Source organism: Cataglyphis hispanica, chromosome 6, assembly GCF_021464435.1.
Source record: "Cataglyphis hispanica isolate Lineage 1 chromosome 6, ULB_Chis1_1.0, whole genome shotgun sequence".
NCBI lineage: Eukaryota > Metazoa > Arthropoda > Insecta > Hymenoptera > Formicidae > Cataglyphis > Cataglyphis hispanica.
Window position 1 is genome coordinate 2,819,019 of NC_065959.1, and position 22,487 is coordinate 2,841,505.

Here is a 22,487-nt window from a genome sequence, read left to right on the forward strand (position 1 = left end):
GAGAAATAATAATATGCTTAAAGTCGATATCATCTGTTTTAGGAATTAGTGATAACGAAGGAAGCAGGTGAAAAGCTTGGTATGCACATTAAGGGAGGTCGAAGAGGACAGAAAGGCAATCCTCTCGATCACACCGATGAGGGTGTTTTTATATCAAAAATTAATTCAGGTGGTGCAGCCAAAAGGGACGGACGATTAAAGGTAAGTTTTAACATTTTATATATTTATTTATTATTTTTTAACTGAATTTACTATTTTATTTATGCTAAAGTCTATATATTTTACAACAGGTTGGTATGAGACTACTGGAAGTCAATGGCACATCGTTATTAGGTGCGACTCATCAAGAAGCTGTCAATATCCTTCGGTGCTCGGGGAATACGATCACATTGGTTGTGTGTAAAGGTTACGACAAAAGTGAAATTGAACCGATATTAACATTATCCGACAATGGAAATTCTAAAGAAGCTAAAGTGTCTAACGAATCGAGAGATCCGGCCGCGGAAGGTATTAAATCGTTGTCGCAAAGTGTATCCAGTTTAGATCGAGATGACGAGGAAGCTGCAATTCTTAGGCAAGAACAAGAAATGAAAGCTGAACTTGTCGCTTGGGAACAAGAGGAACGAGAGCGAGCGCTTGTAGAGCAGAGGGAGAAATCTACACCCGAAAAAGTAGGATACAATACATTTCCAACAAATGTTGAGTTTTTATAAATTTTGAATAAAAAAAATTTTTTGAATATTTTTCATTTAAATAATTTAAATTTGAAAATCTAGTAAAAACTACTGTGCATAGAGAACTATTAATCTTTTTTATAATCTTTGATAGAACGAATATGTAATTTCCAAATATTTATTCCAACATATTTTCCGGAAATAAATTTGATTAGTATATAATAATTCAATTTATATTTGTACTGTCTGATTTTGACGTAGGTAATGGATGTTGTACGAGCGGCAGAATCACTTGTAAGCAAATCGAACAGTCCTGTCGACATGGTACCACCAAAATCACCTGGAGGTACCAAAGATCTCAAAACTACGACGATTGTTATGAGTAAACACACACTAGCACCTCAGAATCCTAATGTAAGTAATACAATGCATTAATGTATAATTCATTTTTTTTTATTAGTCACGTATCTTATATTTTTCAAATTTTAACATAAATTTGAAAATATATACGTGTGTAGTATCTTATACATGTAGAATATAACAAATTATCTCAGATTGTTACTTTCTACAGTTATGAACCCTCCGATTTGAATTTGATTTTTCTTAATAAAAAAGAATTTGTTTTGATAACTTTTTACATTTCTTATTAATTTATTATTTGGAGAAATATATTTATAATAATAATGTTTTTATTTTATAAAATGTTGTGTTCCTCATGTTTTGATCTTAATAATTTGTTGATACTTAATAATAGTAGTAATGTTACACACATATGCATCCTTACTATCAGTATTGCCCTTTTTTTATTAGCTTGGCATGGCTTTTTTCATAGCATGAAAATATTATATATTTTATACTTTTCCTTCAAACTTTATCCAATATTGTTACAACCTATAAAGGAAAACATAAATATACAAAACATTGATTTGTCATTAGATTAAAATTTTTAAATTTCTTAAGAAGAGAAGGAGGGAGAGTATAAATTAATGTATAGTATTTGTACTGTTATAAAATGATTATCTGCCAGATCAAGAGTTTTGATCTGGAAATAAATCAATGATCAACTGATTTTTTTTGTACGAGATAATCCAACTAACTTTTAATCATTATGTCACTATACAAAACACACATCTATACAATTATATACAATACAATTATATAAATGTGCAGCATGAAATGTGAAGATTCAGATAAAGAGAGAGACAGAAAGAAAGAGAATTTTCTGATATTTAAAGTAATTATTTTAATAGCTTCTTATGTTATATCTTCTTATATTTTTTACAAAAATTGTCGAAATTATTTTTTTTTATTAAGGTACTGTTGTCTCTATATACACACATCCACATAAAATAATGTTAATTTTTCCGTTGAAATAGTACTATTCCATGTAGATATTTTAATATTTCCAATTAAGAACTTTCATTAAATTATTTTATATATTTCATTGAATTATCTTTATTCTGGTTTTATTAAAATCGATCTAATGTAATCTCTTTAAGACAGACTTATTAACAGAGTTATCTGTATTTTTTACATTTATGTTTATTTTCGCAAAAAGAAACCTGAGTGAATAATTTCATGAAATTATTTGTTATCATACATAGGATCTATTACATAATTTCATTAAGTGAAACCCTAAATGGCGCATGAAATGTACAATTGTCTCGGTGTCTTTAGCATCGCATGCTCTCCTGAGCGCCAAAAAGAGAGAGATATTTCACATGTTTACAGACAGTGGAAGATGATAGCGCTACTTTGGCTGCCCTCTAACAGGAGTGAATCGTTCGTCTCTCTACTCATTTTCCCCGTGTGTCTGCGTCCATGCCTCCGATTCCGCAGGATTGCGTATATTGCCATAACAAAACGTTCTCTAAGAGTTCCATTAACATACAAAAGAGTGGCATTGTATAACTCGCGTATTCACGATGGTTTATCATTGCGTTTTTCTATATGTCCGCCAAATGTTATACGGCACTTGTTACTCCATTTGTTACTGATACTGCCATTAACGACATTAAGTATCGAGAAATACGCTGACGGTTGGGTTGAATCTGTAATTAATTTTTTGCTCCGACAAAATATAGCAGGACAGGAATTTCGAATCATGACACATAAATGATATCTAAATAAATGTGATATCTTACCCGATTCGAAAAAATTGTCATCTATACATCTACACATCTATACATACACATACATATACATACGTACATACATACACGCAATACGGATAAATAAATATATATTACATACATATATTGAGTTATAATATATAATATTATATATAATATATGTAATATTAATATATATTATATAATTTTATATATATATAATGTTCTCATTCGCGATTATATAAATGTCGGATAACAAGGGAAAATATTTCTGTGATAGATAAAGACGCAAGTTGTAGTAAAGAATTTCTCTTATATATTTCTATTATGTATACGGAATCTTTTTAGTAAGATTTGTATAATAATCTTTAAGCTTGTTTGCGAATATAAATTTAGTAATATATGCGACATATATAAAATTTGGTCGCTACAGTTAATCTCGATTAACAGTTGCGTGATTTTGTTCAGCTATCGAACGAATGGTTGCTATAAAGATAGGAGGCGATTTGTGATATAGGAATTGACAATTTTTTGACATAAAAATGGTCTGTTTGTGTACAAGTTTCTAAAAATCTTCGTTAGTCTATTACAATCGTAAATGTGAACATATTTTGGTCATTTAAATAAGAATTAATTATCTATTCTTAAGCGTTATCTCCATATGCATTTATGTTCTCTTAATGTTTTCCTTTTCGTATGTAATGGAACACTGACGGAAAATAGTTACGATTTATTTAAGATCTGTCGTCACTTTATCACAAGAAAAGAACATTATAAATGTTCTAATTAAAGCACAAATATCGTTCTCCGTACTTACATTTTATCAAATGATTTGAAAGAGCATACATATTTTCTACACGAGATTATATTAATAATGTCGTATTTGTAAAAAAAATAATATTCCGACTATTTTATAAATAATCAGACATAAGTGATATTCTTCATGATACATCTATAAATAAAATTGTCGGTAATTGTTTTATACCTCGCTGTTAAAATATCTGAGCAGATATTAAATTGATTCTAGCAATGCGTTGTATTATATCGCGTTAAAAAAAAAGATTAGAATATAATTCCAAAAATAGACTATATATATAGATATAAATTATATATATTTCCTGGTTGAGAATTTTATATATATTATCTACATAGTATTGTTAATTTTATAGAAGCGCATGATGCGCCTTGTTACTTATACGTTTGCACACAATTCCATTAATAACACAGTTCAACAAAAAAAAAAAAGAACAGCTTTTTTCCTAGAAAGAAGATGATGATTCTCCGCGATATTTTTACGCTTGATGAATACTATTTTAGCCTTCAGATTGCACTATCACATCACCGTATTTTTCGACACATTATCGTCTATTCGGAAAATTTCGATGCTCTGATTATCAAATTTCTCTTAATTTGATCTTTAGCATATAAACCGGTGAGAGGCGACGCGATGTTGGAACGTTTTCTTATACAGGCTTTATAAGAAGAAAATAATATTTCGATCTTTGTTAAGAGTTACAATGTCGCGCGTTATGAGCGTATCTTAAATATTGGCTTTCATTTTTCAGTTAGATTTATTAATACAGTTTCAATATTTGCTATATTCAATATATACTGTAATTGAGTCATATCATTATTGAAATTTGAATGAATGTATCTATATATTTTCTATAATCATTATATGTTTGCATAACTCTAATGGACCAGATGTTTATATATTACTACACAAAATTATCGGATAAGCCATATAAAAAAATATTTACTTAAGTATCTGAAAGAGAGATGTTAATGTTAAAGTTCCAGTTAATCGGCATAGGAATGAAATTTAAACGTTTTTAAAATAATCTGCCTATGCGCACAGAGGTTTTCTGAAAGTGGTTGATAGTTATTCCTGTTGTGAGATGTATATTAAGATGAAGATACTTTTTCATAATCGTTTAGATAAGAAAAAATTGCAGGATATTGTCATAACACACATACACACACACGCACACGCAGTTTCATTTAAAAATCAATTTACTATATTTCGTATAATATCCTACAGTAGAGGAGACTGTTCACCGTGAAACAATTTTCGTGGAACCGAATCTCTGGTTTCCCTTTTCAAATCCAATAAATACGAAACAAAATAATCCTGTATAAGATTATTTCGAACGAGATTATACTCACGTATAATTCTTTCTTCATTATTTGCTGTTGTTATTGTCGTAGTTTTTTGCGAAAACCTTTTCTCTTCGTTGAAGATTGTTTCCGAGTAAAAATACCCTGTGCTTATTTAGATTCGCTTGAATCTTGTACAAGAGTGATGTAAAGCAATAAGAGTATATAAATGAAACATATGAAATTCTCTTATGTTACGAAATATGAATAAATATTTTTTTTTGTCGAGAAATATGCAATTCTCGAAATGAGAGAGATGAGTGAGACATCCGTACTGAGTTATTCTACAGGGTAAATATATACAGTCCAGGGTAGAGTAGCACACACAAACGAGATTTACTCAAAAAAAAAAAAAAAAACCAAACATCCTAAGGGGTACTCTCGTGGTGCATACACAGTCTCCGCTACTACATCAATATATGATGGATAGGGTACAAAAAATATAGGATAGCTTTATATAAAATGAGCGAACGTGTTTAACATGTACCGATGATCACATATGTTTACACAGATGAAATTCTGTACAACACGTTGCATGATTTATTGCAATAATAGTACAATTGAGAGGATGCATACGCTATCGGACGATCGTAAAGAGAGCCGCGAGATGATCGGACAAAGAAGTTTGAAAAAATTCTTCTTTAAATCCTAACGTATAGATTTTGTATGACATGTAGCACTCGGCGGAAATAAATCTGTTTTAAAGTACGATTATCAAACTTTATAAAAGCAAATATTCAATATTTAGTTATCCAATTAGCATGTTATTGTTTTAAATTTATAAATCATTCTTTTATTATTCATATAAATCATTCTTATATAGTTTTTTTACAATTTTATAAATTATATATATATATATTTCTTTTTTTTTACAATTTATATCAAGTAGCTTCGCATGTAATTGATTATTTTATGTGATGAGTTACTCTTACCATTTAATTTGTTTCTCACTCTGCATCGCGTGTTCCGTATTAACCGAAATAATTAATACAGTTTTCCATATTATTTATTCAGTCAAGAACGAATGAGACCTCTGGAACATCAACGGACTTCTCTTCGTCGAAATCAGCTACTCTTCCTAAGGCATCCAGTTTCGAACGTTCTACCTCTATGCACACTTTACCCTCTCCGACGAAAAAAAAATCTTTGTCTAAACGTAGTATCACGTTTGCCGATCTGCCGCCGATCTCAAAAAAGAACACGAATCGCGGCACAACCCATCCTTCTCATGTCAAACCTATGTTATCCGCAACAATAGAGCAACCAATTCGGCAAGAAGCGTCCACCCATCTTCCGCAAACCGTCGTATCTTACGAAACACCCTACGTACAACATGCACGTTTCCGACTTCCCCCGACACCACTAACCGCTCCCGAATGCTGGGGAGATCTTGACACTTCGGCTTCCCTTAGCAAGCGACAGATAGCACGTTCTGTTGACGGGAATTTTCAGGTTGAGGTGGGTTTCAAAAGCATGTCTAATTTTTAATTTAACATACTAACATCTTCCCAATATTTTAGGAAAAAAAGATGCAAAATTTATAAATATTGATAAATATTTATAAATATTTATAAATTATTATATGTATAAATTATTTATATGTATAATTATTTATATGTATAAATATTATAAATACGATAATTATTTATATGTATAAATATTATAAATACAGCAATCTCCAACTTCTTCCCCGACGCCACCATTAACAAAAATGTCAGTCAGCGATAAAAAGAAGCTCTTTGAAAGTGCCATGGAAGAACATTTGAAACCATCGCCTAAACCAGGTGAGAATATGTGTGTGTTTCTCCCGCGCGGTTATATTGTATATTTTATGCATTACATAATTGTAAAATATATATCACTTCCAAATGATCAATATATACATATCCAAATTTATATATGTATATAAATAATCATATATATACATGTTACAGATAAAATATTCAGCTTCTTAAGTCAGGACGAAGTAGAAAAAATGAGACAAGAAGAAGGTAAGAATATTATCATATTTAATATTATAATTTTTCACAGTTTTATATTATATCGTTTATTTTAATGTAATGTTTTTATAGAGAAAAAGATTGCAACTTTGACGCGAGACGAATTAAAATCGTGGGCACAGCTTGACGAAAATGAAGGCCTTGAAGATTTGGATCTCAGAATGGATGATCAAAATAATGGACGACCTAAGTAAGCTTTAATTATCACGTTTAAATTATTTTGAAAATAATACAATTTTTGCGCGTATATGTGGAAAAGTTTATGACATTTAGTTTGAACAAGTATGAAATTCTGAATCTTTAGTACACAAGTATTATAAGAGAATAAGACGAAAAATTATTCAATTATTTGCATAAATAAAACGTAATATGCAGGCAGCTATTAAAGTAAAGAAAAAATTTATTGTTATGTTAGTATATTATATTTGTATTGAATGTATGTGTTGACTGAGAGATTTGCAATCTACATAAAAGAACACATAATATTTTTTAAATTCATATAATATGCTTAGTATTTTTAGCATAGTATTGTCCGTTTCTATCTCTAGGATAATATAATTTCTTTGCGATTATGCGCATGTCTTTACAATATTGGATATTCACATTCATACTTTACCGTGTTTGAATACCAATAAGAGCGATATGCATCATCTTTCCATTTCTCACTTAAGATTTAAATTTATTTAATATTTTATACTTGAATATTTTAATTAAATTAAATTATTGTTTAATTGTGCAGTATTGCTATACTGAAAAATAAATGCGATTTATTAATGCCAACTTTCGAGGGTTGCGTTATGAATCGTGGATAATCATTCCACGATGTATGATAATCGATTTTTAGAACACTAGATTGTTAAAATCCGGTAGTTTTCCGGAACTGTCTTCTAAAGCGACGGTGATGCAGATCTCAAATCGTCTCGCTAGAAAAGCTCGTCTTCAAATCTCACAAATATCCGATAATCGCTATATCATAATTATGTTTTGCATGCAATATAATTGATTATACATACGTTTATTTCCATTCTTTTTTCTGATAACGATAAATTTCAAATCCGCTTATACGCTTCTATTCGTTACATATCGTGCCTATGATATGTCTAAGTATTCAATTATATGATAAATTTTTCTCTCTCTCTCTCTCTCTCTCTCTCTCTCTCTTAGTTTTATTATGTACGAAACAAAGAAAAGATTTCTTTATGCACGATCTCTGTGACAGGCTCAATAACAGTCAATGAGCGAATAATAATGTAACTTTTTTTTTTATAAAAAAATTCCATTTTTACTAGAATTTTAAAACATTCTCTCTTTCTATTTTTTATAAGATTAATGTGATAAAACTATTTTGCATCTTTAAATAGTTAATAATTGATGGCGGTTGAGCATTATATTATTTATGAATATGCGAAAAATATGGCAGTATGCTTATGAATATGCAAAAAATATGGCAATAATTATACTACACTTCAATAATAATGATCCGTCCCATTCGCGTAAAAAATACGTACGCTCATATTGCAAGCCTCCATCAATAATGCGAACGATCTGACTAGTACTAATTATAATGTGTTGCTTCTGTATTTTTTTTTTTCGAATAAACACGATATTTGTAACATATATATGTATATCATTCGTCAGTATGCATGCTCGTTACCTTCCAGTAGCCGACTGAGCTCGCGAACTTCGATCCCTCTTATCCAGAATGTTCCCAGCAGCGTGAGGACAGCAAAAGCGGAACGTCGTTTGAAAGAACGATTAATACAAGAGGTATTATATCTCTCATAATAAACTTCTATCTATTATTTACACTTATCTATTATTTTGATAAATAGTACTATATACATTATAACGTTTTTTACAATGTTTTGATTAAAATTATGAAACAATAATATTTTAAAAAATAAAATATTAATATATTTGAAAAGAGGAGAGAGCACTCTCGACCTACTGGATCTAGCATAAATTCCTATAATAATCATTCTATTCGCAAAATGTTTGTTATATTCGAAATTTCTTCTTTTCCACCAGGGCCTTATTTCGGATGAAGATGAGGAACATTTTCTGAGCCCCGCGGAACAGCGAGCGCTCAGAGCGGAGAAACGCGCCGCTTGGCGACAAGCTCGTCTTAAATCCCTTGAGCAGGTAAAATTAGAAACTCGTTATATGTATGTCTATATGTCTGTGCACGCACGCGTATATAAATATATATATTAACGAATTATAATAACTAATTGCTTGAATTATAATAACTAACCTTTTTATTGTCAAGATATGTTGAAATTTTTTTTTGTTTATAGGATGCGCTTCAAGCACAGATGGTGATCAAAAAGATGAGTGAGATAATGGACACCTCTAATAAAAGCGAAGAAACGCACGATGTGGCCGATATAATTGATCCTGTTTCCGATCAAGAAAAGACGGTCGAAGTAAGTATCTTATAAAAAGAGTATTTCTCCACCCCTTTGCAAGAGGGAATTAATTTTTTAATAATCTAACACACAAATATTCATAACAAGCTTGAGATCGTTTCAAAGTTGTGTGTTTAACTCGTGATCGCGTATACTAATTGCTATCCTTGCTCGCCTTAAATTAACATAACATTCATCAAGTAAGAGAAAATTCATTGTTATTACAACGGTTCCCATTTGTCTGTCTTTTACCACCTTAGTTCGCTACATTACGGCCTTCTAGCGCGGATTTCCCTAAACTCGCCGTGCGCAGTAAAGTGGGTCCCCCTAAAGAGATACGCGAATCTGAGAAAGTAGTGGACGAGAAGGTCACTCGGCGTACCGAGGAATATCTAGACGAGGTGACGGGTGAACGTCGTGTACGAACTGTTGAATACGTCGAGAAGCTCATTGAGCGTCAGGTATTATACCTTCTAAAGATTCGCATCAGCGATTAAAGTACCACATACACGTATTTCGTTGGAGGAAAAAGAGAGAGAGAGAGAGAAAGCACAATTACAAATCATCACTACTGCAAATGATTTCTACAGTGCACCGCATTTACTCGAGAATAGGTTTTTTTTTTTTTCCAATTTATGATACAAAAATATGGATTTTATTTTATGCCAAATTGCACACATCTTGGGAAGCTTGTTGCAAGCTTATGATTAACTCTTTATCTTACATCCGGATTGATTAAAAATTGTTATCGGTAATATTAACATGGGAAGCGAATCAGCAATGTTAGAAAGTAACAGGTGATAAAATTCAGTAGGCTTTACACAAAGATATACATTTTAGAGAAACGTTTTAGTAGAAACGTTAAAACAAATTTTTTTTTTATCTACGTTTTCATGCATCCAAACGTCATGTTTATTATTTGTTGAAACATTATTGTGTTTATTGTTTCAAGAGTCCATCGCTTACATCGATGGTACGTTACGCACCACCTTGAACTACGAATATCACTTCTACTGATCTAACTAACAACTTTTACCTGAATTTTATCGGTAATTTGGTTTTTATATCTTATGCGCATATATTTTAAGCTTACAGCTACACATCTGTATGTATTTTGTGCACACATTAACTCTACTCGCATGTCTTACACTCTAGATGTGCTTTTCATGGCATATAGAGACGCAGCAAAGTTATCATCCTTTAAAAAATGTCCAGGAGCATAGGACGAATAATGTATTTTTTTTCTGGAATTGTACTCTCGTTTTAAACATTCCGGAGTAAAGTAATATATATTCTAGAAAACATGCAACTTAAACTGCGTTATTCAGCCTATGTGTATCCTGTATTTTAATGTATGCTTTTAGATATCGCAAAATTTTTAGGTTGTCACCGTTGTAAGCCTCATAAAAGAACTTCACACTCGTATTGTCTTAAATATATATTTTCTATAAACACCGTAACATACAATATGAAAAATCAGATAGGATCAAATTAATAACTATGTACGCATTTTCATAATTAGGTAGAGACTCTGAGAGAGAAGATTATATCGTTAGAATTAAGTAACGCGGAAGACGACGTGGAGAGTGTAAGCGATGCCGGCAGCGAAAGCGAAGATATCGCGGGACAAAATATCGCCATTAGCACTGCGGAGGAAAAAACAGATTCTCATACTACGATCGACACGACTGAAGTTACTAGTGCTAAAACGGACGCGGGCATCACCGTCGTCTCTACCAAGAAGAAAAAACGAAAGCGATCGAAGAGAGGTCGTCACTGACAGAAAATGTGCATTTTAACGAATAGGTATGAAACATTGATGTTAAATATATCTGAATAACAATCTTTGTGTTACTTTAATATTCGACTATTATACGCAAATTATGTGTTTAATATTGCTTACAATTATATACATTTATACTACATAAATGAATTGTATATGCATATACGTGCACATATGTGTATATTCGAAAGCGAAATCGATCACTTCTAAGTTTCCAATATCACTTCTAAGTTTTCATTGGTACGTATTATTGCGATGTATGTACCTGCGCGCGTTTTATATCTTTCCTTTTTCTCACAGATAAATATAATAAATTTGACATATATAAACAAAAAATAGCAGCCTGATTTTTTACATAGCGTATTCGTTAAAAAATATAGATGCTTACACATAAAACTTCGTGATTGGTAGTAAATACGATACTTTCATATCGTCTGTGTACAGATTTATAATTATCATTTTTATTTATCCTATATGTGTATCGCGTATGTATACAACGTAGTTTTATAAATTGAACGGGTATAATACAGATTGGTATATTTTAATGTTGAACACATACTACTGAATTTTCATTTATACATTATATTACCGATATATTTTACATGTATCTTATGTTCAATATATTTAAAATTTTACTAATTCGAAATTTACGAGGTATAAAATAAAAATAGTTTAAGAAAAAAATGAAAGTTTAAAAAGAGGTGAAAAAATAATTAATATTCTAATGACAAATAATAGCATGGAAAATTCCATGACATTTCATGTTATGCTGTCTCTTTTAATTATTATTTTTTGGGTCATTTTTTGTGTATAATTTAATTATTTTAATATGGATATGTACAAAAACATGATTTTTAATAATTTTTTTGTTGCGTTAGAAATACATGATATTTATAAAACAAAAGACAGGGAAACTATTCTGTATTGACGAAAAATCGTCGAGCATAATTGCATTTTTATACGCATAGTGAAAATTGTGCATTTTTGTTTTCTCTTGTCCAACTCTCCTCGAGAATATTTATAATGATTTTTTTAAAGGGATATACGAATGATGTGATAAAAATATGCAATTACATAATATTACAGATATAAGGCTCTATGTTTTATATAATTATGTGCATTATAATATTTTATATAATGTCCATTCTCTTATATCAACTATTTATATTCATTGCAACGTGCTAAAGAAAATTACATGTATTTTAAAATTATAATTTTTATAATTATTTTGCGAATATCATGTAAAATACATTACAATATCGAGACAATGTTATAGGCTTTAAGTTGATCGAGGATCTATATATCTTGCGTTTGTAAAATATTTTATTTATTTGACTTTAATATATGTTTTATGAAGATATTCTGATCTGTAATAGATATTGTAAAAAAAGTAAATCCGTCAAAACTAAAAAAAAAAAAAATATTAAATCTTGATTTACTTTAATGCGAAATTATCAACATTGAGGAGTCAATAAAACATCAAGAGCAAATGTAGATTTTCACAATTATAGTTCGATGGTTTCAAGATATAAACAAATTTTGCATATATGTAATACACATTTTTATTACCTTGGATGCATTTTTAGTAGTATATATATGTTATACATTTTATATATATATACATATACGATTTATGATGAATTTAATACATCACACTTTACATATTTATATATAATTTATCATCCACACAATATATATATTTGTAATATTAATATTACTTTAGATTTAAGAATATTATTTTATACCGAATATTCACATTGTTTAATTATTAAAAAAAGATTAATACATATTTATTCAATAGGTAATGCAAATGGATTTTTTCCAATAAATGTAAATAAGAGCGAAATTAAATAAAATTGCGATTAACCGCGGTTTAAAGTGCGATTAAGAATGAGGGACCAATAAGTGAAATTAAGTGGTTTCATCATAACTTTGCTGTTCGCAGCAGAGGCACTTGAAAGACATTATATTATCGATAGTTTGGATGTTGGGGATAAAGATCAAATTTTTTTACTTTTTAAATTAATAGAGCATAATTAATATATGAGTATAATTGAACGGAGAAAAAATCCGGATTCCGTTTCACTAATTTGATCAGATTATCCTGTCGCTTTAACCAACCAGCATCCAAGCTTATTAATATCAATAACAATATTCAATGTTATCGATGTACGAAAATATTTTAAAAGTGCCAACGTTAACTGTTTCACATAAGAATTATGTATCTCGTTAAAATATCTATAATCATACAAAATGATTTTTTTACATGCATTTCGACTCCTATTTCGTTGCTTCTTTCCTTAATTTAGTTTTTGCATCAACGGCGAAAACTGTAAAACATTCAGGAAGCTTCGAATACTTAATCTGTATAAGTTTATTTTTGACAATCGTGCGAAATACGGTTCTTATCTGTCAAAGTTCAAAAATAGAGATATTTTGGTGCTGAAATATCTTTAAATTTAAACAAAGTATAAATAATTGTGCAGAATAAAAAATTTTCTTAGTTTTTATATATAATTCGTCTCTTTAATTTGCTTGTTTAGCTTCTTTATAATTATCATTATATATGTGATCTTGTAATTACATTATATATTATTTGTATGTCTATATTTTATATGTCTATACTTTGTATTCATTTTCTGCATCATTGAAATTTTATAAATCTAAGTGCGGTATGGAACAATAATGTATTTTTTAAGATTTTTGCCAAGTTTTAGATAAAAAAATAATAAGAATATTATGTAAAAAATAAAATAATTTGTGTTTACCTGCAATAAAATTATTATTAGTTTATTCACAAATGTAGGATGTACATTTATTTGACTTTCACGTAAACCTTTCATTCCTGTTTAAATATAAATTATAGCTACATTTTATACACGTTCTTAATAGAAGTTTTTTTTTTACATTTGAGGTTTTTATTTTTTCGGTGCTATAATACCTTCCAACTGAGTCTGAAAATTACGATATTTTTCAAAATAATAATTAAGCTTGATAGTTTAATATAAGTTTATAAATAACAAATAAAGATACTTTCTTATTTCAGTTGAGCTCAAAAATAATACATATACATACATTCTTACCTTTAATTGCATATTTGTTTTTTTAAGAAACTGTACTTCTTCCATATGTTTCTTTTCCTCCGCTTCCCTTAATTCGGCCGATCTTTTCTCAGCTTGATCAAACTTGAGTCTTAATTCCGCAATCATTTTCTCTAATTCAACTTTTTGCAATCGTAATTCTTCGGCTGTATTAATTAAATTTTCTTTGCCTTGTTCGGCCTACATAAAAATAAAAAGTCTTATTAATTCACACGTCGAATTTTACAGATTACATCTTCCGTCAAAATTTATCAAGATATATACTTGCAATGCTTTACGCATCCCGAAAGCAATGCTGCTTTGATATAACGTTTGATATGCGGCCAATGTCATTTTAATTTCGTCTCTTACTCTTAATAAAAGTAATCCACGTTCGGCGCAATTTACTGTTACTTGCCTTATTAACTCATCTGAAACGCGATTAGTGATATGTAGAATATATATTTAAATTTTTGATTTTATTTTATGTGTCATATTATAATGGATTTAAATATCCTGAAATTTAAGTTAGATCCAATATCTCTGTTAATATTTTGCGGGAAAACTATATTTTTCTCGAAACCATAACACGTCGTGAAAAAAATATCAAGTCTAATTTAATTTCAAAGATATTAATGTAATCAATAATATAATCATAACTGAATACTTTACATCATATAATTAAATCTTATATACCGAAACATTGCGTATAAAGTTGCCTACGAACGGGACAAATGCCGGTTTCTCGAGCCTGTCTTTGTTGTAATCGCATATCGAGTTGCTCCTGTAAATTTATCACATCCAATCTTGTTGCGGGAGTACTCGAAACCTGAATAATATGTAGCATATTTATTTCTCATTGTGCTTGCAGACTATTATACATAATTGAAAAAATATAAATTCAATTTTTTTTTTAAAGAATTTTTAATCTTTTACACGTTGTGTCCATATTTGACCGTCCTCTTCCCATTCTTTTGGCGGCAGGATTCTATTTAAGATTTCCATAGTTTCTCGTCGTATCTCAGCTGAGGTTGTAGTCGTTTGAACTTTACAAACGGCAATGCCGACTTTTGGTATCGATATGTCTTTACGTACCTTTTATTATTATAAAATATATTATTATATATATGTTAAAATATATGTTCAAATATGCATTATATATATATATATATATATATATATATATATATATATATATATATAATAAAAGAAATTTAATCTAATAATTTTAATCTAATTTTTAAAATAATTTTAATCTAATAAATATAATCTTTTTCCGAGTGTAATTCAGGGAAAAATAGATAAAAATAATTCAATTGCCATTCACTGTACCTTCTCTGGATGAGTCGTAATCAAGACTGGGGTATCATATTTAACCAGTGTATCCATGGCAGGAATCGTGCGTTCTTTAATTGCTGTTGCCATTTTTTAAATGTATGATTTAAATATACAGAATTAAATATACAGATTTAAGTATACAGAAATGTGTATTTAAATGATAATCATATGCGTTGAACATTAATAAACGAACTACTAATAACTCTAAAAGAAATTAAAGCACACGAAGATCTTTGTTTGTACAAAGGATGACGATTGAAGAAACATCACCATGGATACACAACGATATGTATCGCTTGATCGTTTTATGATATCTCGCTTAAATGATATAAAGTTTCTAATTAAAATCGTAAATATAAAGTATATATTTGTCTACCTACAGAGATATAATACAAGATTAGAAGAAACATTGATCCTGTCGGAGAGACGTAATAGATGCTATTCTTTGTTTGTGCAGATACAAAAAGTAGAATAAAAATGGAAATACATACATATATATATATATACACTAAGGTTTGTGAATAACATAATTTAATATCAGAATTTCATTTTTAATTTAAAATCAGAACCGTTTGACATAAACCGTTGAACTTTATATTACAAGTAGATCAAAAATGTTTTATATTAAATGTGCATGTGTGTGTGTATCCAAGCAAGAATCCATATATAATGAAATATAAATATATATAATTCTATATAAAATATGTCCATGTTTTCATTTTCTTATATAATAAATCTTGCAATTTCATTTTTTTCTAGAAAAAAAATAATACATTGATTTATTAGTTTGTTTGCATTAATAATAGAAATAAGAGAAAGAGAATATATATATATATATAGTTCATTATATATATTTTTTTATATGGACTTTCCTTCCCTCATATGCATGTTTAATATGTATATACAAAATACAACATGATTAAAAATCATTTCTGTAAAACAAGATTCAGAATCATGATGTATGAGACGACATATTGTACAAAAATTTATGATTGTTTTATACAATGATGATGTAATAAAATCATAAATTTTATATTAAAAGATATTAATTACATATGTTGTAATTTTAGATTACGTGCAATTAATCCACGGCTACATAACCGCATTCAATTGTAAGATAAAATGTTCTCTCAGTTCATTTGTACTGAAATCATCGACGTCATTATTCTCCTCGAAAATGTCTTGAACCGTGCCCATTATTGTTTCCTCCATATTGTCCGTCACGTCAATTTCTTCACAAACTGATTCTAAAATTTGATTCTTTGTATTCGCTTCTACATCATCATTCGTGCACTGTATTCCAGTCTCTTCATTTATATTATGTTTTGAAGGACCAGCTCGCGGTGCTGGATTGATACTTTCGTTAGAGTCTGAATTGTCACGTGGAGTTCGCAGAACCGACAACGACGGAAGTGGGAATCCGAAATTCAACAGCTTATTATATCCGCTGGAGCCGCAAATCTCTTTAATTTCCATCGCCAACGCTATAGCTTTCTCGGTGTAACCGTCCTTCACGTTGTCTATCAACATTTCATTAAATCTGCTCATTTTCTCGTCCAAGAGCTTCTTCCTTCTCATAAAAGTTTGCATGTTCAACATTTTTCTTCTGTACGTATTTGTATTTTTCTCCGCTCGGTCGAGGAACTTCGAAGCCTTCTCCAATTTCCAATTAAGCTCCTTTATTCGAGTGTCTCTTTGTTTGATCTGCCCTTCTAGTTTTCTCTTATATTGACTCTCTACAGTTACGGTTTTCATTAATTTCTTATTTACCTCTTCCAAATAATTCACTCTGTTCGTTAAATCGTCAATCAATTTTTGTTTTAGATCCATGTTCTTTTTATAGATTATTGAAGATGCCGTATTATCCGTTTTCGAATTAAATTCGTACATCATATTTTCCATCTTTTTCGTTTTTATTTCAAGCGCTGAATTTTTATTCTGTAGATTTTTCTCAGAGTTCTGGTACAAAATAAATTGATTGCTTAATCTTTTGATAACATCCTCTTGTGCTTTGACTTTTTGTCGTAATTTCCGACATTCATACTTAGTGGTACAATTAGCCATCGGTTGTTCTCTGTTAACATCCAGTATTGAATTGCTATTTATATGCAAATCGTTCTCCTCGTCAAAATGCGGTGACATTAGTCTTGCACTTGAATATTCATTACTTTTTAAAAGTGACAAATTGAATGAGTCCTGGTCATGGCCTCTTGATGTAATACTGGTCGGAGTAATATCGTCACTATGTTCATCTTTAACAAATGCTTCCATTGGAGAGTCGTCTATTGTTATAATAGATGTAACAAATGTATTATTTCCTTGATGTATGTAAGTATCATTGCATTCTTGGATAGTAAAATCTTTTGTATCCTTAGATAAATCTTGCATAATATCAAATATATCTTCACGATCACCTGACACTTTGACCGTAAACTTTGTTATAGCTGGCACAGTATCGTCTTTAAGTCGCACATTTTCAGATGTGTTCAGTTCCTTTGCTATCTCATTTTCTGCTTCCACGTTGTCCGAAATATCGCTATCGCTTACCGAATTTGTATCCCGAGAAGACGCATTTCGAATTGACTTTTTTAAAGATTTCATAATTTCTTCACGAGTTCTCCGTTTACGTTTTATGGCGGCTCTCATGTTTGGTGTAACATGTATATTCTCTCCTTGAAAAGCTTTTTCTATAGCTTCAGGAAAATTTTTATTGATCTCTTGATCATCAGTAGGATTAACAATATTTGCAGCACTTTGATCTGTTTTATTAAACTCAGTTGTTTCATTGTTATCATAAGATATACACTGTGGAACGCGCGCACTTTCTTCTCCGCTCTCACTACCAAAAATTATTTCAATATTCTCCGTATCGTCGGTAAGTAGACTTCCAATTTCATCCCTTGACGAATATTTATAATTTATACTTCTGTGTAATATAGGAATTTGTGTCATTGATTTTTCTAAAACTCCTTGATTATTAGAAGTTGCATTTAACCTCTCTACGTTATTAGATATACTTTCTTCACGACCACCGTCGCAAATTTGCTTTAATTTCTCCTCTATTTCATCATAACTATCCAATGAGATTTGATCATGTTCTTGTTTTATTTCTGTTTTTACAACAATGTCATTTTGGTTACTGGTTAAATTTTCATTCACTATACAATTATTGCTAGATCTTTTATTTTCCGTATTTGTTTGCTTTTCATTGTTGCCTTCTTTGATATTATCTTCAATCTCTATATTATCATCTGAGATTAGGATAATACTTTCTTGAAGATCGCTCGTAACGTTTTTATATTGTCTGTGAATTACTTGTTTATTTTCTGTTGTTTTCATAGAAGAATTTATTTGCTGATATACAAACTTTATGGATGAGTCATCAATGTCCTGTGAATCAGAATCCTTTTCTTCCAAATAGCCAATTGATGAATGTTCAGTGTCATTTTCTAAATATTCCATCGTATAATCGTCACATTGATTTTGATTCTTGAAACTTGCTAACTTTCCACGCTTTTTAGGGGATTTTCTAGTCGATGTTACAGTAAAAATAGATGGTATAGCATTCTTTTTTAATCTAATTCTGCCGTTCGGCAGTATAGACCATTCTTCAGGTTCAAAATGTACGTGGCAAAGAAAGGAATTATTGGATGGTTTCCAATCGGCCCTAGCAACACGTTCTTGCCATATCTTTCTTAGTTTTGGATCACGAGGGAAACATTTCATAATATATCCCTTCTCACTGCGATTGTTGCAACCAACAGCTGCGCAACCTGGCATTTTAATTTAACTAAATGCAGGAAACAATCTGAAAAATTTAAAATAACAGCAAAGTTATAGCAGGCATAAAATATATTACATGTGGTTACATTTAAAAAAAATGACATAAACAGTTAAAAAAAATATACTGCGTTCTTCAACCGTATATCTTACACGAGATTTGTCCGTTTTAACTTTGCACTCTTTATTACTAAAGCATGAGAACAGATTTATTTCATCGTAAATGTAAAAAGTGTAACTAAAACGAACAGACCCATAATTTTTAATGCCTTTCACATATCTTCTTCAAGAACTTGATATATTTGCGCCGTTCGACAAAATTGATCCAAATCTGCTTACCTCTTCTTTTATATCCTAGCTTTATTCCCGTATGAGAGAAAAAACGCGCGCGTCGCGTAACTATTATATATATCTGCTAAAGATTGACAATATTATTCATAGACCTTCGCGTCATTAAATTACCAACCATTCGTAAAGGTTAAGAAATAATTTTTGTATTGTCCAGAATCTGCTTTTACACTTCCCCAGTATGTTTAGGACAATACGACACCTCGCGATTCTCTGCATACGCCGCAACATGGCTGCAATTTTGTATCGTATCTAGCGACCAATAAAGGATGCATTCCGTTTCACGCATTAAACGCATAGATCGCCTGAAAAGCTATAGTTCACGTGACATATATTATAAATTTCCAAGCGATCTATGCGCTTTATGCATGAAAAGGAACGCAACCCAAATATGTTTGAGCGCGGTTTCTTTGATTTTCTCGAAATCAATGAGTAATAAAGAATAATAACGTAAAAAATTAAATTGAATTAAAATATAATATATATTAAAGCTTACGTTGTGAGAGTATATATCAAACATGAACAGCTGTTCAATGAGCAGTTATTGTACTAAACATCTAATCAAGGTTAAAATTTTTGACGATGTTCTGAGGATGGAGTTCATACACATGGATGATACGTTCCAAAATTTGCTTCTTGGAGTAGAATTGCGTTTGATTGACCAATGAGGACAGAAGAAGTAAAGATTTCTTTATTCTGATTGGTCAATTAAATGCTACCGCAGGTGGAATTTTTGAACGTATTCTCTTACAAAGAACTTCTAGATATAAATTCTATGGATAAAGACTAATTTACACTGACAAATCTGAAAAAGTAGGGTTTTGTTATTCAATATATTACATATTTAGATAAAAACATGTGTGTTTGATAAGCACGGAATATTGTGGTTAAAAGATAGCGCATGAATATTGAAAAAAATAGGATGAGTAATAAAAATGCTCGCGAGACAACGCCAGGTGACGGTTTACGATCATTACGGAGCACTTCGTTATTCCGCGCTATCAATTTCGAGTTGTACGTCAAGCCGGTAAGATTATGTTAAAATCTCTCTTTAAATGGACGATGTCATTAAACAAAATTTCTCAATTATTTTGTAGAACAAAACTATTATGATTCTCGGTATCGTAGCAATGTTGGGTTGTTCAGGATATATATTTTACATGAATTCTGGTGAAAGAAAAAACGATTATCAAGCTATGATGAAATCGGACGACACAGTAGTATTAGTAAGAAAAACTTCTAAATGGAACGACTGAATAAGAATGGTATATTATGTATACTTTCTATAGTCTAATTAATATTTATTCAATTTTAACAATATATATATTATTGTCTATGTATATACATGTTTATATCAATTTATAAAGAGCTTGGAACACTATTGAATCACATGAAAAACATTCAAACGAGCCTTTTTATTTTATTTAAAAATTTATATACTGATATACTAATTAAAACTTTTATAAAATCTAATCAAATTACTGCAGAAAAGTCTATTGAATTTTTCAATTGCCTTACCAGCTTTTTCCTTGCCAAAAATTGGCTTATAGATTCTATGCTATTGCTTCTAGTGTTTTGCATATAACATTATTATACTCTATTATAAATATTCCAATACACAACTTATATATTATCAATATTTATTATCAATAACAATTACATATCAATAAATCAATAAAAAAATTTGATTTAATTTTTATATTTTAAAAATGCCTTTGTAACTAAATGCATTCTACGATTTTTTTTTCTATAATATGCCATTAATCTGTAATTGTTACAAATATCTCACAATTTTACATAAAATTTGTATGTAAAGTTTTCATTTACTAAAACGTGTTCCATCACTTAATAATAATTAATTTTTTTATAATAAAAACAGTTGCAATTATCATTAGTTGCATTCTATATAACAATAATGTTGTAAACATCCTATTAAAAGCAACTACAGGTTATTGTGTTTATGGATTTATATGAGAAGCCTCCACAAAATAAAATCTAGTCAGCAAACTAAAAAAATAAAAAAAAATTTGATAGTGATTAATAATATCTATATTATACATAATTTTTCCACATAATCATTATTGGCTTCCATGCATTTGGTACATTGTTGCATCAGATGATGATAGTGGATAATTTACTGAATAACAAAGTTGTTGAGCCACACTAATTACAGATTTCTTTGATGAAAGTTTAAAAAAAAACTGATGTTATGTTATACACTATGTGAAAAAATAATGTATATATATAGATATTGTTAGTTACGATCACAAATTTTTTTCCTTTTATGGTTTTTTTTTTCATTACTGACCAGACTTCATTTGTAAGATCATCTCATACAATTCTACATTTTTTTTTACAAGATAATCTATAACTGTTCTTTTATATAAATTTGTACAAATTTTACTGCTGCAAATATTGGCGTAATTGGCAGTTCATTGGATATTTCTTTTCATATTTATACCATATGTTTGTCTTCTATGATTATTGATTGGATTTAATATAGAAGTTGGTCCTGATTTTTGTAAACAAAATAATTACCACAAAAATATATTCATATTATTAACTGTTCTGCCATACATATAAAATTTTTTGTTTAAGAGTCACTCTTACAATATATATATGTATATTTGACTTATATTTTTCAACATGTTTGTTGAGATAAAATTTTAATATGATATGTATAATTCTAACTCATATATGTATGTATATGTATATATATATATGTTTTCAACAAACAAGGAAGCCCACTCTGTGTTGGAGAACAGTGAGTATCACTGATCCACAGCAAAGATATTTCACTACATTCTA

The 22,487-nt window shown here is 29.7% G+C and overlaps 4 protein-coding genes across 14 annotated transcripts in view; 2 read left to right on the forward strand and 2 right to left on the reverse strand.

Annotated features, from left to right (window-relative positions):
* Positions 1–12,705, forward strand: part of LOC126850438 (protein lap4) — a 28,380-nt gene extending 15,675 nt beyond the window's left edge. For 2 of the 7 annotated variants that reach the window (XM_050593440.1, XM_050593443.1), the window contains exons 23-34: positions 43–201; positions 291–671; positions 936–1,088; positions 5,957–6,400; positions 6,615–6,726; positions 6,877–6,933; positions 7,015–7,132; positions 8,604–8,709; positions 8,971–9,084; positions 9,240–9,368; positions 9,611–9,811; positions 10,873–12,704. In XM_050593440.1, the coding sequence (XP_050449397.1) occupies positions 43–201; positions 291–671; positions 936–1,088; positions 5,957–6,400; positions 6,615–6,726; positions 6,877–6,933; positions 7,015–7,132; positions 8,604–8,709; positions 8,971–9,084; positions 9,240–9,368; positions 9,611–9,811; positions 10,873–11,130 (2,232 nt within the window). In that variant the 3' untranslated portion in view covers positions 11,131–12,704. Of the gene's footprint in view, positions 1–42; positions 202–290; positions 672–935; positions 1,089–5,956; positions 6,401–6,614; positions 6,727–6,876; positions 6,934–7,014; positions 7,133–8,603; positions 8,710–8,970; positions 9,085–9,239; positions 9,369–9,610; positions 9,812–10,302; positions 10,400–10,872 lie in introns of all 7 variants that reach the window. The other 5 variants (XR_007687545.1, XM_050593441.1, XM_050593444.1 and 2 more) reach the window with 5 other exon arrangements.
* A 1,241-nt stretch (positions 12,706–13,946) lies between these two features.
* Positions 13,947–15,674, reverse strand: LOC126850446 (33 kDa inner dynein arm light chain, axonemal). The gene is made up of 6 exons (XM_050593471.1): positions 15,546–15,674; positions 15,150–15,308; positions 14,910–15,042; positions 14,499–14,644; positions 14,217–14,414; positions 13,947–14,087 (listed from the first exon to the last, which is right to left on the reverse strand). Exons 1-6 carry the CDS (start codon positions 15,636–15,638, stop codon positions 14,052–14,054), a joined length of 765 nt encoding a protein of 254 aa, XP_050449428.1. The 5' UTR covers positions 15,639–15,674; the 3' UTR covers positions 13,947–14,051.
* On the reverse strand, positions 15,598–20,278 carry LOC126850441 (MATH and LRR domain-containing protein PFE0570w-like). Of its 5 annotated transcripts, none has more exons than XM_050593450.1 (3): positions 20,176–20,255; positions 19,798–19,992; positions 15,598–19,359 (listed from the first exon to the last, which is right to left on the reverse strand). In XM_050593450.1, the coding sequence occupies exon 3, from the start codon at positions 19,329–19,331 to the stop codon at positions 16,644–16,646; it is 2,688 nt and encodes an 895-aa protein (XP_050449407.1). In that variant the 5' UTR covers positions 19,332–19,359; positions 19,798–19,992; positions 20,176–20,255; the 3' UTR covers positions 15,598–16,643. The 5 variants fall into 5 exon arrangements, with proteins under 5 accessions (XP_050449407.1, XP_050449406.1, XP_050449408.1 ...); XM_050593449.1 differs by having other exon boundaries at positions 19,671–19,992; XM_050593451.1 differs by lacking the exon at positions 19,798–19,992 and having other exon boundaries at positions 20,176–20,278.
* Positions 20,279–20,458: 180 nt separating this feature from the next.
* LOC126850375 (small integral membrane protein 8) lies at positions 20,459–21,060 on the forward strand. The gene is made up of 2 exons (XM_050593294.1): positions 20,459–20,706; positions 20,777–21,060. The coding sequence occupies exons 1-2, from the start codon at positions 20,581–20,583 to the stop codon at positions 20,933–20,935; spliced, it is 285 nt and encodes a 94-aa protein (XP_050449251.1). The 5' UTR covers positions 20,459–20,580; the 3' UTR covers positions 20,936–21,060.
* The last annotated feature ends 1,427 nt before the right edge of the window (positions 21,061–22,487 follow it).

Excerpts from the sequence above, each read along its gene's own strand:
- LOC126850446 (XM_050593471.1), bottom strand. The coding sequence starts at position 15,638 with ATGGCAACAGCAATTAAAGAACGCACGATTCCTGCCATGGATACACTG. Across the intron at positions 15,309-15,545 it reads TTACGACTCATCCAGAGAAG|GTACGTAAAGACATATCGAT; the intron begins GTACAGTGAATG and ends TAATAATAAAAG. Across the intron at positions 15,043-15,149 it reads GTCAAATATGGACACAACGT|GTTTCGAGTACTCCCGCAAC; the intron begins GTAAAAGATTAA and ends CATATTATTCAG.
- LOC126850441 (XM_050593451.1), bottom strand. The coding sequence starts at position 19,331 with ATGCCAGGTTGCGCAGCTGTTGGTTGCAACAATCGCAGTGAGAAGGGA.
- LOC126850375 (XM_050593294.1), top strand. The coding sequence starts at position 20,581 with ATGAATATTGAAAAAAATAGGATGAGTAATAAAAATGCTCGCGAGACA. Across the intron at positions 20,707-20,776 it reads TCGAGTTGTACGTCAAGCCG|AACAAAACTATTATGATTCT; the intron begins GTAAGATTATGT and ends ATTATTTTGTAG.